Below are 16,093 nucleotides of genomic sequence, written 5' to 3'. Positions count from 1 at the left end.
AGATAAGAAAAGAAGAAAACATATTACTACTATTCTGAGAACTTGTTTGGTAAGTATGGTTCTTTCAAAACAGATAATGAAAACAGGTGTCACAGGGAGATCCTTGCATCAACTCCATTGATTGATTGATTGAAGACTTTATTAGAAGTTTGCATAGGAAAAGGTACAGTTTCATGACAGTAGGCTACAGTTCACTGGTACAAGGTCAACTAAAAGGATTTACACCTAAAAAAAAAGCTTTTGTGCTTGTTTCAATTGGGGTCCTTTTTTAAACTATTAAATAAATAGGCTATAAAAATAACATTGAAAGAAAAAAAAAACAGTAGGCTACTATATGCAGGACATTTGATTTGAAAAAAAAAAAAAAAAAAAAAAAAAAAGGTAGCCTATACTAAAACAAACAAAACTAAATTAATGGTAGGCCATATAGAAAGGTCATATTACCCCAAAGAGCCCTCCAAGCGGACAGCAGTGTAATAACAGTCACCCTGAATAAGCATACTTTTAAGTTTCGTTTTCCAATCATCAGAAATGATACCAAATCCAATGTAGGGCCTACTCCTCCCTATGACTCCTCCAAGCGTCAAGCTCAATGTTAGTCAAGCTTCCATAATCGTAAGCATTTGACTTCCGGTACATGTATTTCAGAATAAAGGTATTAGTTACACCTTAACGTTTACACTAAAGTGTTCTAGAAGAAAAGTTGGTGTTGACAGTTGACGTTATATTCCTGGCATGATAAAATATACTTTTTCATACATTTTTCAAAAAGAACACGTAGCCTAACACGGTGGTTCCCAAACTTTTCAGGTCAAGACACAAAAGAGAGATTAGATCATGTGACTTGTGAAAATAGTAGTTCTTCAAGAACACGTGTCGTGAATCATTTAATTTTGTATTTATGGAATTCCTTACATTTCTTTAATTGTTTATTTGTTATAAAATGTTATTGTTTACAAAATTATATATAAAAAAATGTGTATACTTTTTATAAATGTAGGAAAAGAACATTTTCAAGTCGTCACCCATAAAGATTGGTCTGTGACCCAAATGGATCCTGACCCAGTGTTTGGGAACCAGCAGTGGATAACGCAATTTGTCAATATTACTTTTAACCAGATTTTATCTTGAAATAAAATACCGGAAATGAAATGCTTATGCTAGTTTTACATGACAATCCTTATTTACGCTTGCTTGACACAGCCAGGTCCAAGGAGCGCCTCGTCTCGTAAACACTTCATTCCGTCTTTTTCTGGTGTGCAAACATGTTCTCGCAATCCGATGGTGATTATTACAACTCTACATTTCTCTTACAAACCCAGACGGCTCAGGCCGAGGGCGAAATAACCAAATTTATCTGTGCGAACAATGGATCGGTCAATGTTGACGAACTGGTGGTTAATATCTCTTTATTGGACACTTCTCAAAACGTTCGAGAGATCATCGCGAATCGGGAGAGGTTTTCTCACGCCGTGTTGAACGGTCAGAAGAAAGTGATCGCAAAAACAAGCCTTCGAATCTGCAAGAAAAATGGTTGTAGTGGATGGGGGGGATGTTCCAGTCTGCACCTGTGTAAGAAGTTCTTGGTTGGAAATTGTCCGTTTGGACAGGGAAGGTAGGTTCCATTCTTGTTTTCTATTTTATTAATTAATAGTTATATGTTTTATATGTTTTACGATGGTCGAGTTTTGTCACTGGACTTCAGCAGGTGACGTTGAGCATGGTGGAAAAAGTAGCCTTCTCAAATGTTAAGTAAAAGTATCAATACTGCAATGTAGATGCTACTCTGTTACAACTTGAATAAAAGTACAAAAGAATTGCTATCAAAATGTTGATTAGGCTACTTTAAAATGAGCTTGTACATCGGCTATTTCCAAATGGCCGAATATAAGTGGTTAATGTAGGTCTATGTTTTGTAGAAAAGTAAAAGTACAATATGTGGATCCGAGATGTAGTATAAGTAAAAGTATTGGACATTGGAAATACTCAAGTAAAGTAGGCCTACAACTCAAAAATGTAGGCTACTTAAGTACAGTAGTCTACTTGTAAATGTACTTTAGTAGTGCAGTAGCCTATTAAATAGGCCTACTTGTAAATGTACTACTTTACACCAGCTGGGCCTGAGTCATGCCATAGGTAGGCTATTCATAACTATGTAGCCTAGCTATTCTCGTGTAAAAACATGCCATAATATCTTTCTCGAATTTGACAAATGATTACAACAACCAACCACTTTGTTCTTACAGGAGACCATGTCGATTCGGACACGAACTGCACTCCTCACAGAATACTTCAGTTCTGAGAGGACAGGGCTTGACGGATCTGACCATGAATGAACTGCGCACCTTGCTGCTCCAGAATGACCAGGCACTGCTTCCGCCTGTATGTTCCTTACTTTTTCATGTCATGGACCCCCAAATTGACACTTCTTATAAGGCTATCATTTAGCTGGGGACGGTCCCCACTTTGAGAACCCATGCTTTACAACGCATTGGGATGGGAGTTCTGCTATTTAATTGAATTTCTTTTAAAGTGCATAAACTGATGGATCAACGTGTATCTGTATGAAACAGAATTTAAATTGACTGAAATATTCATAATGCATTTTAATTTTATTTTTTTTATTTGTAAAGCTTTTGTAAAGATTGCTGGCTGTCATAATCTTGGGTCATGGGTTTAAATTAGCTCTGGTCCAAAGCGGAAGGAACTCATACATGGACTTTCAACTCAAAATGAAAGTGCAGTTCTTCTGTGCATGTTTCTATGGTATCTATTCTAGACTGAAACGGAATTATCTCTGGACTCTTATAGCTGTGTGTGTGTGTGTGTGTGTGTGTGTGTGTGTGTGTGTGTGTGTGTGTGTGTGTGTGTGTGTGTGTGTGTGTGTGTGTGTGTGTGTACGTTTTTGATGATATACTTTTTAAGATTCAGAGATCAGAAGATGCACGCAGCAAACCCATGTTTAGGGATCAATCCATTCTTTATTTGTAGTCTTCATCAGGTTACAGAGCCTGCATGCCTCAAGTCTCCCCCATACAAAATGTCAAACACACATTTATACTTGCAGGAGATGTTCACAGAGGTAGGCCTAACAAGTAACAACAGATGGCCAACCCTTTCATGGGCATACACTGTGGAATATACCAGTTTAGGATATTTTGTAAATAGATTGGTGTGTCACAGCTGTTATCAGTCCACATGACATGACTCAGTTAGCTTATGGTTAACAACAAGTGCTGTTCTTCCCAACCTCCTGGAGAGCGGTACGCTCCATGGGCACACCAACATAATGCGGGGGTGTAAATATTGTCACTGTCGGACTCGGGAAGAAACCTTGTATCTCCAAGTTTCAAATGTGTACGTTTCTTCGCAAAGTAAAGCCCTGCTTCATCATACAAGGCTGTCGCACAACAGTAGTGAAAACAGCAGATCTACAAGCACACAACGCCACACAACGCCTCGCACTGCGAGGCGTTGTGTGCTTGTAGATCGGCTGTTTAAATCATTTTTAAAATGATAAATACAATACTGGCTTTCAAGCAGTTTCAAGGGGCACACTTGACCCTTCTCAGGGGCACACCAAAGGTCCCCAAGCACAGTGGTTGAGAAACACTGCTATAATGATATTATATGAATTTCTTCCACCACTGTGTGTGTGGGTCCGGTGTGTATGTGGATGGATGGATGGTTTTGTGTCTGAATAGAACAATACTAAATATTTGCCTTACATATGTTATGTGCCCACCATTTCTCATCATTTTCTCATTAGATCTGCTACGACTACAACAATGACAGGTGCCAGAAGGGTGAGGACTGCACAAGGCTCCACATCTGTGAGAGATACCTGAAGGCTCCCTGTAGCTGCCCAAAGGCACATGATTTTTACGAGCCCCACCCTTTGAAAACTCTGCAAGGTAGAGGGGTGACCGCCCAGCTGCTTTCCTCTATGAAGTTTGTTTACATGAACAAACAGACCTTGAACAGTCAAGAGCGCTACAACAGCAGCCACAGCGAACAACAACCGCAGCAGCGCAGAGCCGGTTCTGTTGATGATATGCTTGCTGCTGCTGCAGGTGCCATGGGCATTGAACCTACTAGTGATGTCCCTGGACAGCCTGGCAAGACAAACAATAGACAAAGAGAGATACCAAAGAAAAACTCAGAGTCCATGAAAGGTAAAGACAAAAAGACAGTTTCTAAAGCATCAGTTGCAGGGTAAGCTATTCATTCACAAAATAATATTTTTTATATTGATGTTTCCTTAGATACAACTGCGATATGCATGTACTTCATCAAGGGCCACTGTATGCATGCCGGTGAGTAGTAATAAACTGAAAACAGTACTTTAAGCCACTATTATGCATATGAAATTGATTTATTATGTTGTTTTGTGTTTCTAAAATGAATCTCCATTTTTGATCAGGGTGTTAGTGTTAATCTCCATTTTAAAGGAGAATTCCGGACTAGATGTTTTCTTACCGTAATCAGATGATGTTATATCCATTAACCCATGGTAGAGGCTAAAGAAATCCTTCTCTAGAGCACTGTAGCTCCGAGCATGGAGCTGGGGTTTATCGGCAGTTTGCCTTTTACGGAAGTCCATTTGGGACAAAACTCTGTGGAGAGTATTCCTGATCAAAATAAGCAATTTAGCGGGGGTGAGGTGTGTTCAGGAAGGACTTTTTTCTCTTCTCGCCTCTTAAGAAAAGCGCTAGTCCGGCATTCTCCTTTAATTTGACCAATTTAAACGAATTAAAGGAACCTCTTGTATGCTGTGGTTTTCTGCTGTTTCAGAGAAGTGTTTCAAAGCCCATTCCAAGCTGCCCTACAGATGGGAAGTCAGAGACGGGCGACAGTGGGTTGCTTTGCCCAACAATGTGGAGATCGAGAAAGACTACTGTGACCCTAAAAAGACATACGAGTATGTACTAGTATTATTAACACATAAATAATAATAATATAATAATAACACTTAATTTATATATGACTAATATCTTCCAGTCATGTAATATGGCTTGTGTAAACATATATATACTGTATGTTTGTTGTTCGCTCCATGACACTGAGGTTGCTATCACACTACCTATGATACTACCTTTCTATCATTGTGTTCTCTGTGCTCATTTGCAGAACGACAATTCAAAGTGAATTTATAACATCATCATTAGCAGAGAGCTTTTAGGATCACAGCATTCATAACCTTTTTCTTTTTTGGTCTTTGTTTGATACCTGACACTGCGCAGGGGCAGGTTTACATTTCTGCCCATGCAGACAAAAAACTGATGAATGCATATTTACCACTTTGAACCCCAGCATCCATATTCTGGGGGGAACATTATCCCCTGACGCACCTATGACATACATCAGCACCTATGCTCCCCTGTGTTTCATTCCCACTACTGCTATGACACCTGAATGTCCCTCCAAGGATCAATAATAATTATCTTAAAGGTGTATTCAGTGATAATGAAAGTGGCCGGGGGTCATCGTGTCCCTTACTGCCCTTACAGCGTGGAAATGTTTAGTTTTTTATAGATTTTTTACACCATTATAATGTTCTCGTTTTGATCATTAGACCCAATCGCTGAATATTGGTAGGCCTACGTCTCCAGCTTCAGGATATGTATGATACTGATTTACTACGAGACTGTGGCATTTTATGAGTTCAGTAGTTTACAATCTAGGCATTTAGCAGACGTTCTTAATTCAGAGTGACTGTGGTTCTCAAAACTTTTATTTTGACCATCATAACTAAACATCATAACATAACTACGGCCATACTCTACCCTGATTGGTGGAGGACTGGCTGGCCACCTCTGAAAGCCGAATCTAGCAATGCTCGTAACACGGGCCATGGTGGAAGTCCTTATATGGTCAGCACACATTCTAGTGAGAAGAATGAATGGAAAATGTACCAATTATATTTTTATTTGAATGAAATACAATCACTGAATATACCTTTAACCTGAGGGAGAATGTGTTCTGTAGTAAGAAAACTAATTTGCCCTGCTAGTCAATACTTAATCAGAAATACAGTATAACTTGCATTATGTGATTTCTCTCACTGTTTTTTCCCATAGTACCAGTATCCAGCCTGTGTGCTTTGACACCCTGACCTGTGGACTTAACAGTGCCCGGCGTCTCTCCACTATCTCTTCTGTGCTTGCACCAACCTTCATCCTCACCACTGAGTGGGCCTGGTACTGGGAGGATGAGTTCGGAACCTGGAACCTGTATGCTTCCGCTGTGAGTGAAAGGCCATTAACAAAACAGAAAGGACAACTTCGTCCCAGCTTTGCAATTGCTTCACAAATATTAAGACAATCCATAATGCTCAATTTATACTTGGTTGTGCTGGTGTCGCACGCCCCTCCAAAAGATCTACAAGCTAACAATGCGTTGCATCACAGTGCGTGGTTGAGCATGTAGATCGGCTATTTTCAACATGCAACACTAATCTAGCTCCTTTCGGAACCTCTCCATCCACTGTGTATTGTAGCTCCAAGATGAGGTTCCTCGGAGCTGCCCAAATCGCTAATTTCCGGCAAAGGTTCGCCGCGATAAACACTTCTTACCTTTTGTGCGTAAGTAAGTAAAGGCTTTCCCTCTCTGAGATGTATTTTCTTTTTTTTTTTTGCGCTGTAGACATTTTAAGCGAAGGGTTGATACAAGCGTTTAAATCGCTGTTTTAGTCAGCCTGTGGCCAATTTTCTTGCCCGACCGCTTGGTGGGGAAACATTTCTGATAACACAGATTAGTGGCCAGTCACGCATGCGCATTACTGCTTCCGTAAAATTGCATTGGGAAAAACTGGCCACAGGCTGACTAAAAAAGGTGATTTAAACGCTTGTTTCAACCCCTCGCTTAGATTTTCTTCAGTGCAAAAAAATTAAACAAACATCTGAGATGAGGTAAATACAACCTTTACCTTTTGGCTACGATGTACACTAAAGGTAAGAAGTGTTTATCGTGGCGAACCTTTGCCGGATATTACCGATTTTGGCAGCTATAGCTCCGAGGAACCTCATCTCGGAGCTATATAGCGGAGGTAGAGGTTCTAAATTGAGCTAAACTAATCCAGAGTGGTAACACTGCAGATGTGCCGAGTGGTAAACAATGGGCTTCACAGGCTTTGCTTTGACCTGTGTTCTAGATGGGTACACACAGAGCGGCGGCTATCAGCAGTGCCGAGCTGGAGCAGAAGTTCCAGACTGATGACAAGGCTGAGGTGGAGTTCACTGCTGGTTCACAGACATACACGCTTAGTTTCCAAGGTGAAAATGCACCGCTCAATAAAACTATGACACACATATTGAAGCCATTTCTAAGTATATAAATATACTGTATTATTACTTTTCTTTTTCAGATATGATCCAAACAAATAAACAATATGGCACTAAGAGGCTGGTGAGAAGACGGCCTGTCTTTGTTTCTCCAGCTGAAGCACAAGCAATGAAAACCAGGTAATTTGTTGAATGCTTCTGACACGGGAAATGTCCTTTATATACTGAAATGAAACACTTGTTTGATTGGCTTAAGAGTTGAGGAGAGGCTACAGACATGAAGCCAGAATTATTGGTTGGTGTTTCTGATCTTGACAAAATAGTTTTGTAAATGTCTACAAATCTAAATCTTCAGCCGAAGGCCTGCTGCACGGAATCAATCAAGTTTCACAGCTCTGCCAGGACACTGGGACAAGTCACAGACTCCTGAAACGGGATACAAGGTATTTATTGCATTCATACATACAATGGAACTTTAATCTGTAACTTGGTAAGGAAAAGTATTTAAGTACCCCAAATAAGATCCACTGTCATCAAGGGCCCCTAAAATCTTAAAGGATCATATCATTTTGACCATTTCTGTCTTCACATCCGTCTGTATTGGCTTTCACTGCAGTATGTTGTTACCCATAGCTTATAAATTATTATTGCATGGCTTGTTTGAATGCTTGATTCTGATTGGTCAATCGCTGGAATCAGAGGTCTGATATTTCTGGATAACAGACCGCTCCGCTCTATAACAGACCGATGCCTAATCAAAAGCACAGAAAACCTGCTGCACTCAGGCTGCACTGCGTGAATCTTGTGCTGTATCCAACATGGCAACCATGTAAATATATAAACTTTATTACAGGCTCAGGGCCCACAGGGTAGAAAACAATACATTTACATTACAAACATAATAAAAATAAACAGAAACGGTACAACGGTAAAACAGTCCAGCCCCACTGGAGTCAAAAAAGGCACTCATGCCAGTGTCCTCTTATAGAAGACATGTACCGGACAGAGCTACGTCCAGGGTCTGACATCAGTCCAATTACTCCATTTAAGGAGCGGTCCAGTCTGCACATGAACTTAAAAGTAAGGTTCCTTAACTCATACCCTGCCAAACCCGAGGAACCCGAGAATTTCGCGATGTCCCTCCCTGCCACGCCCGAGGAACCCGAGAATTTCCGCCATTTTGAAAAAAAAAAACAAAAAAAAAAACAAAAAAAATTTTTTTTCAAAAAATGTTTTGGGAACCCAAAAACGTTAGTAGGCATGATAGCGATCGCGAAATTGCTTGTTTAACCCCCATACAACCCCCATACAACTCAGGTAGCAGACCTCCAAGCTCACAACAGTGTAAAACATAATGGCTGCTATCTCATGAATGCCTGAACGGATTTCCATTCGGATTTTTTTGTTTGAAAGCTGTGAGCAATGTGGACACACGTGGTGCATTATCTAGGCATGGGTGTGCATGATCCGTGCACTATGAATTACATGGAAGTCTATGGAGACGAATGGCAGTTAAAGAGTACGAAGGTATTGTTAAATGGCAGCATATGAGTTAATAGAGCCATGAAGGTGGTGAGACCTAAAGAAACAAAGAGCTCACTGGCCCTTGTGCTCCTGGGTTTCTTTAACAGAATTCGAAGGCAGTCATTGTAGGCTACTTGCAGCTTCCGTAAGCTCTCTTTCTTATACTTCACCCAAAGAGGGGCTGTAAACAAACACACAGCGACATTTAGAACTAAACGTTGCTCTCAAGAATGTTTTTGAAAACATTTGAAGCGAGAAATAGACAATGTAGTAAGAAAATATGGATTCTATTTGATCAACACTTCCTTGATTGCGTCGAGGTGACGTTGCGCTCTGCGGACAGCCACTCTCGGCCTGTCTATCCTGCTTATAGACATATTCATCTCTGCCAAGGAGTTTGATAGGTGTTATTGTGATTGTAGGATATCTCCAACATTTATTAACAGATTTTCATGAAACTTTGTCATAGGGCACGGAAGAAATGGTTAAAGAGTGGGCTACGGAGTGTTTGTTCAGGGGGGGGGAGGGGGGGGGGGGGGGGCTGTGCGTGGTGACAAGTTTTATTCGGTTTTGGGTGATTTTCTTTTTTCTTTAATTTCGGGTGTTTATTCCCCACACAACCGTGTAACAACAATGAGGTGCAGAGACTGCAGAGTGCAGACTAGTTATTTTACCAAGCAGGGCATCGCATACACACACCCACTCACCCACACAATACATACAAGACTGTTCTTTCACCAACATTCTGTCAGACAGACTGCACAGTGGCAGACAGTGCTGCAAAGAAAAACTACAGCCTTGCCCTTGTCAGCCTATTACAAGCAGTGTTGGTGTTGATAACAGCGTTAAAACTAACAGCAACATGCATGTGCAGGTCCCACTGAAAATTGGTGACCTATCACCCGGTGCCTTGCAGTCTGTGGTGATAATACAGTATTCAATTGGTCACCACTTTTGGTGTGACAACGGGTTACAGTCCCCCTTGTGGTGAAGAAAAATAACTTCTGGGAACGCAATTAAAGATGCCAGGGGCAGCCCCAAAAGCCCCCCCAGTAGATACAGTATATAGGCCAAAGTGTCTTCGGGAAACAATATTATTGTGTCTGGTAAGGTCAGAGATTTGTGATGCAGTGCCTGGTATGGCTGTGAAGGCCAAACATTTCTTGAATGGCACTGTAATCTTGGAACTCATTTTTCAAGTTGTCTGTGTGACAGTGAGGCCATAATCCATCAATGCAAACTTGGCAATCTCTTCCCCACTACTTTGAGGCATTAGTTGTGGCATATGGTGGTAATGGGAGCTTCCTGAAGTATTTTAAATCAAAGTGAACTGCATGATTCATGTAGTAAGACAAACTCTGCCTGACGTGATGCTCACTCAAGCACGCTCAGAATCAGAATCAACTTAAAAATTCATACTCCTAATTGCTAGCCACCACGCACACGCACGCCCGCAAATACACACTCCTACTCTCCCACAATGTGTCAGTTATGTATTTAAGACAAATTAAAAGTAATTTTAATTTCAATTCTTGTAATTTGTTTTTCTATTACAGTGTAGAGTTATATGGGGGTGGGGTCTTGAAGGTAGGCCATTTGCTGATGCCCCATAAAATCTCTTTTTCACAGCTTATTTAATGTTGGCAGGTACAGTATGACATAGCCATCATAGGACACTATGACCTAGAAATGTCAGTGGCTTTTCCCCACATTAATGCAACCCCCCCCCCCACCCCCCCCCCCTCAAAAAAACCAAACAAACACTGGTAGTTTATTTTAACATGACCTTTACCACAGGTTTGTGGTAAAACTTTAGTGGTACTCCTTAGGGAACATAATAACTAACATGACTCCAAATCCTCTTTCCCATCCAGCGAGTTGCCCTTACAACCACCTCGGTGGAATACAAGGAAATCGAGGGTCTATTTCGCAACACCATGACAGGAATGGACATTCTCCAGATAGAACGGATTCAGAACAAAGCACTTTGGGAAGTCTTTCAGTGGTAAGTCCTTAAAACAGAACTGAAATATCACATGACCTGTCATATCGACGCTGCACTTTGCTACATCTGAAATGCCATGCAAACTGTATATGATATTATTGACCACGTGCAATTTAGGTTTATAATTTGTCTTGTCTGGTTACAAAAAGGCAAAAGGATCTGATGAAGAAGAACAATGGAGGTCAGAATGTGGCAGAGAGGAAGCTCTTCCATGGCACGGACCCCAAACATACAGACACCATCTGCCTCAACAACTTTGACTGGAGAATCTGTGGTACACATGGTACTGCTTACGGGAAAGGTAAGTTGAGTGTTCCAAGTTCCTTTTCATATTGTATTAAACCGGGCATCCCTATTTTGGGAATGTTATATATATATATATATATATATATATATATATATATATATATATACACACATATATATATACACACACACACACACACACACACACACACATAGAATAATATTGTCATACAACAAAGTATACAGACAGTAATAGGGCTTACTGTAAATGGCTAATGAACGGCTGTGCTATTCACTTATACCTACAAATTAATACATTTCTAGGCAATCAATTAAACTCATAAAGCGGGGTTTTCAAAGTGGGGTCCAATGACACTGCAGGGGGCCTTGGGGGGTTTTCAGGGAGTCACCAAGCGAATGACGGCATTGATTTAACGATTTAACATTTGCTTGAAAGTATTATAATGTTTGAGCCACTATGCTAATAAATATGTTTCAGTATTACCACTATGAGTCTGAGTTAATTTGGGGGTTCATGGGGGTTCTACATGGTGTTCTACTCGGTGAACCAGAAAGAACGAAGTCTTGCCAACTTCTCCCATTTCTTTGTTCAATCTCAGGCAGTTACTTTGCCAGGGATGCCAACTACTCCGATAACTACACCGGTGAGTCCACCACCAAGTTCATGTTCGTGTCCCGTGTGCTGGTGGGTGACTACACTGCAGGGAGTTCCCACTACGTTCGTGCTCCTTCCAAAGACGGTGGCGACACCATCTTCTACGACAGCTGCGTAGACAACGGCAGTAACCCATCCATATTCGTGGTGTTTAAGGAGCACCAGATCTACCCCGAGTATCTCATCAAGTACGAGATGAAGACCTCCTACTCGCTGCTGTATAACACAGCGCCGGCAGCCACGTATAGCACAGTGCAGCCGGCGGCATCCTACACACCGGCACCGAGAGCTGCCCCTGCACCGAGACCTGCCCCTGCGCCCACAGCCACGATTAACCCAGCAGCATATGTACAGTATAGTACACCTGCACCGAGACCAGCACCTGCCCCTGCACCTGTTACACCTTCACCCCCTTCACCTTCAGCATCTTACAAGACATCTTATTCCTCCTCAAGCCAGAAGAAGAAAGGTTCTGACTGTGTCATTTGTTGAATGAGACGTACATCAGCCCGTGTGCCATGAGATTTAAACACAAAGGGTATGGTAGGGAATCATTTTATTCACCTACAAATCTTTAGGATTTTACTTGTGATGATTTTTCTTTTTTTGAAGTGTGCTGTAAGCAATTCTCTTGTAGCGGGGCTTGACTGCCAGTCTGACAGACCTGCCAACCTGTATGCATTTTGCGTACAAACCACGCAATTCTAGGTCTCTGTAACGTAAAGCAGTTTTGTGCATCGTCTGAAAAAAAGAATGGCTGTGGCGTGCAAGTCGGTGCACAGCAACTGTTCGCCCCTCAGTGCACTGCTGCTGTGCATTTTGCATGGTGTGCAATTATAATAGATATCAGCCACCAAGGAGTTACAGGTAATATATTAAGATAAACCTTTAAAACCCTCTGAGGTGAATTCAGATGTCATAGCAGCAACGATGGTGAGAATGAAATGAGTGTCGTGTCTACTCTCTGCAACTGCTTGTTGTGTGAGTTAAACTTCGTACATGGCAAGCAACAGGTTGGAATGTTCGCTAAGTGACCCCGGTCATACTAGTACAATGAAGCATGCATTGGCCATGAATCAGGCTTTAGAGTCAATATCCGAAATAACGAAAATAAAATACTGAGCTGCCTGCTCCACTTTATCTCTAAATCAGTATGAATTAATGAATTAGGCCTATGTATTGTCAAAAAAATTAACATTAACAATGAATTATTTATCACCCTTGAATATATGGAGACATTAATGGTCTATCAACAATGAGTAGCCTATATGAACTAGGCTATATTTGATCTATACACAATGAATATATCAATTAATTAATGGAATAGAAATGTCAATTCAACATCAAGTTGAATAGTTTCGTTTTTGTGTGCACTTAAATAAGTCTGAGCAAGTGCAATTAGTATATTTTATTAAAGATGTATCTACTGTATTTCCATGGCAACACTACTGTATTGCCTGGTAAGTGGTAATCCTACTTTTTCTGAAGACCAAATTTTATTAACTAAGTTATTATAACATCTTGCCTCCATTACTGTAAGTGTATGCAATGTACTACATTTCTGGTGTGAAATTTCTTTAATATAACTGTAAAGGTCCCACCCAAAAAGTGGCGCGCACTTGTGTGGGAAAACTCCCAAATTTGCGGCGTGCGCGCATGATTGTACTTGACAGACAATCCCAAGGTTGGCAGGTCTGAGTCTGATATTCTATATCACACCTTGTGTGAAATTATATTGATGATGATTGATATTCATGTTGAAATATTATAGTAGTTGTCAGTGGTGGATAGTAACTACTGTAAGTACATTTACTCAAGAACTGTACTACTACTTTGTAGTATTTTTTGCTTTACTGGAGTATTTCTAATATTCAGTACCTTTTAGTTCTACTCCACTACAATTTATTTGAAAATGTACATTTAACATTAATCATTTTGAGAACTTGAAATGGGACATTTTGCAAAATGAGTAGCCTACTCTTGGTATTTTAAGTACTTTTGTACTTTTACTCAATTACATTTTGAAATACTTTCTATATTGCAATGTTGCTACTTTTACTTAAAAAGATGTGAGTACTTTTTCCACCGCTGGTAGTTGTGAACTTGTGTTGCAGTTTGATATCCTCCTGTCTTCCCAATATTAAGCTGCCACCCGCTCGCTGCTTAACACGGCCACTGCTGTGTTAAGGGGTTACCATGGTAACTGATAGTCCCCACGCTGCGGCGGCCGCGTTATTGGAAATGACAACCGAGCTCCAGGCAAACCCCGCCCATGGAAGCTTTTGATTGGCTGAACTGGCGCTAGGGAGCGCTCCTTTTTGTCCGCTTGGACCGCACGGAGGTGCGCGGTGCGTTTATCGTGGGCTTGCCCAGGCCTTACGGCCTGGGCATAAATAGAACGTTTGCATTCACCACGGCTTCGTAACTCGCGCGGCCGGCGGAGCTCGGGGGGCGAAGAGCAGGACCAAGGTCCGCTGGCCTTCGCGCCGCTTGCAATGTCGTGGACAATAATCAAACGCCTCCGCCCAGAACTGCGGTGTCATTTCCAATAAGGCGCGGCGGCCGCTAGTGGGCCATACAATTTTCCATGATTCCTAGCGTAAGTAGTATCGTGCGCACTTCCGGCTCCCATTGCTTTGTATACAAACGAGCAGCAGAAACATGGAGATATCTCCACTTCTTTTACCATAATGGATTGTTTGGTCAAAACCACCTGTTTCCTATGGGCCATATCATTGACACAGATCATCGCGGTTGTGTTTTTTTCTTCTCCACGTGAAAGACAAGGCGTTGAGCCTATTTGCCTATGGCAGCCAATGTAGTGAGACTTGAATTACACCCATTTCATCACTAGAGTGAGACATCACACCTCAGGGTTTCCATATGCCACCCAAGTATTTTTCAGATGAAATGGCACTGATCTCGGGAACACGCACAAATGCAATTAAAGGCCTTTACACGAACAGCAAACAACTATAGGCCTCATGATCAACATGAGATACCGAGGTCATGAAGTTCAACGCCAAATCTCACTAAGCAGTAACCATCGAGGATCAATCCCTAGAAAATGTAAGCAACATCGGCAACAAATGGGGAAGTCGATAAGGATGGGTGTCATGCCTTTTGCATTTCTATTCTCTTGTACTATTCCAAGCACTGATCCAGTGTTTTACTGTACATTCGTTTTGGCTGTATAAAATTGAAGAAAAAGATGTATGTCTCTTGTGATTTTCTTTCAAAATGGACAAAAAATGGCAATGGAAATAATTGTAATACTTCAATGGGAATTTTGATTTAATCTTTGTCTTGCTTCATTTGTGAGTTGTATTATTCCATCATTAAATTATTGCAAAGAATTATAAGCACAAATCGTGGAATATGTTTATAAGTGAAGTAATTAGTCTAACAATTTCTCACAATTCTGTTAATGACTACTACTTTTGTATTACTATCAACATATTAATATAAATAACAATCAGTATGCCATTGTCATTAACCAAATGAACCCTATAGTCCCAATTCTGGGCAAGCTAACATTCAGTGATCAGCAGTCGATTACAAGCTCGGCACGCGTTGCAACACGACACGTTGTGAGCTTGTAGATTGGTGAAGAGATATGGTGTAGAGGGGGAAAAGGAAGGGACCAAGTTTAGAGCCCTATAGGTGACCCTGGACAACGGAGTGTATTAATAGAGTTAATGGTTTGTAACAAGCATTTACTTGACTGTCTTGTCTTGCCTTCAGACACTCCTCCATTGCTGTGTGACTCACTTTGCTTTGAACAAATTAATTACAAGTGCCTCCAGCAGCAGGCCTCTTTGTGAAATGAGGCAAAACCAGAAAAATAATCAATATGGAGGTCTCTCACTGGAATTGGACTTTGCTGCAAATTAGTCTTAGGCCTACTTCATTGTCCCTCCCTCATATTAATCCATTTGGCATTTTTTATTACATTTACTTAAAAACAGTAGCTCTACAGGCTCAGAATGTGTCGCATCATGGTGCATTTTGAACCTGCAGATTGGCAATTCTGACGCTACACAGCTGTATGATGAAGAACAAAATGGGGCTTAAAGCATTGAGCCATGGCTTAAAGTGGTTACAATCCTGTCTTCATTTATGAGTGAGTGACAAATTACTACCAATTAATACCAAATACTGGTATATCCTTGACTAATCACATCAAGGATACCAAGCCGAGGGCCACAACTGTGTTGTTGCAACTCTTACATCATGATCATGATTATTTTGTATTATTATTATTATAGCTTCTGGTGGTATAGTATAATATAATATAATATAATATAATATAATATAATATAGAACCAATGTGGAGGGACTCCATATGCTGTCAAATAG

General features: G+C 40.9%; 1 protein-coding gene across 1 annotated transcript; it reads left to right on the top strand.

The window, feature by feature from the left end:
* Positions 1-1,217: 1,217 nt before the first annotated feature.
* LOC308309220 (protein mono-ADP-ribosyltransferase PARP12) lies at positions 1,218-14,920 on the top strand. The gene is made up of 12 exons (XM_080754723.1): positions 1,218-1,615; positions 2,247-2,382; positions 3,770-4,175; positions 4,266-4,316; positions 4,795-4,921; positions 6,081-6,246; positions 7,154-7,274; positions 7,367-7,463; positions 7,639-7,726; positions 10,682-10,812; positions 10,962-11,113; positions 11,679-14,920. The coding sequence occupies exons 1-12, from the start codon at positions 1,266-1,268 to the stop codon at positions 12,224-12,226; spliced, it is 2,373 nt and encodes a 790-aa protein (XP_080610849.1). The 5' UTR covers positions 1,218-1,265; the 3' UTR covers positions 12,227-14,920.
* The last annotated feature ends 1,173 nt before the right edge of the window (positions 14,921-16,093 follow it).

The sequence above is a fragment of the Nannobrachium achirus genome (genome assembly GCF_963921795.1).
Source record: "Nannobrachium achirus genome assembly, chromosome: 23".
Classification (NCBI taxonomy): domain Eukaryota; kingdom Metazoa; phylum Chordata; class Actinopteri; order Myctophiformes; family Myctophidae; genus Nannobrachium; species Nannobrachium achirus.
Note: the sequence above shows the minus strand (reverse complement) of the source record. Positions and strands in the feature narration are given on the sequence as shown.

Coding starts and splice junctions, on each gene's coding strand:
- LOC308309220 (XM_080754723.1), top strand. CDS start 1,266: ATGTTCTCGCAATCCGATGGTGATTATTACAACTCTACATTTCTCTTA. Junction 6,247..7,153: donor GGAACCTGTATGCTTCCGCT/GTGAGTGAAAGG, acceptor CCTGTGTTCTAG/ATGGGTACACACAGAGCGGC. Junction 7,727..10,681: donor CTCCTGAAACGGGATACAAG/GTATTTATTGCA, acceptor TTTCCCATCCAG/CGAGTTGCCCTTACAACCAC.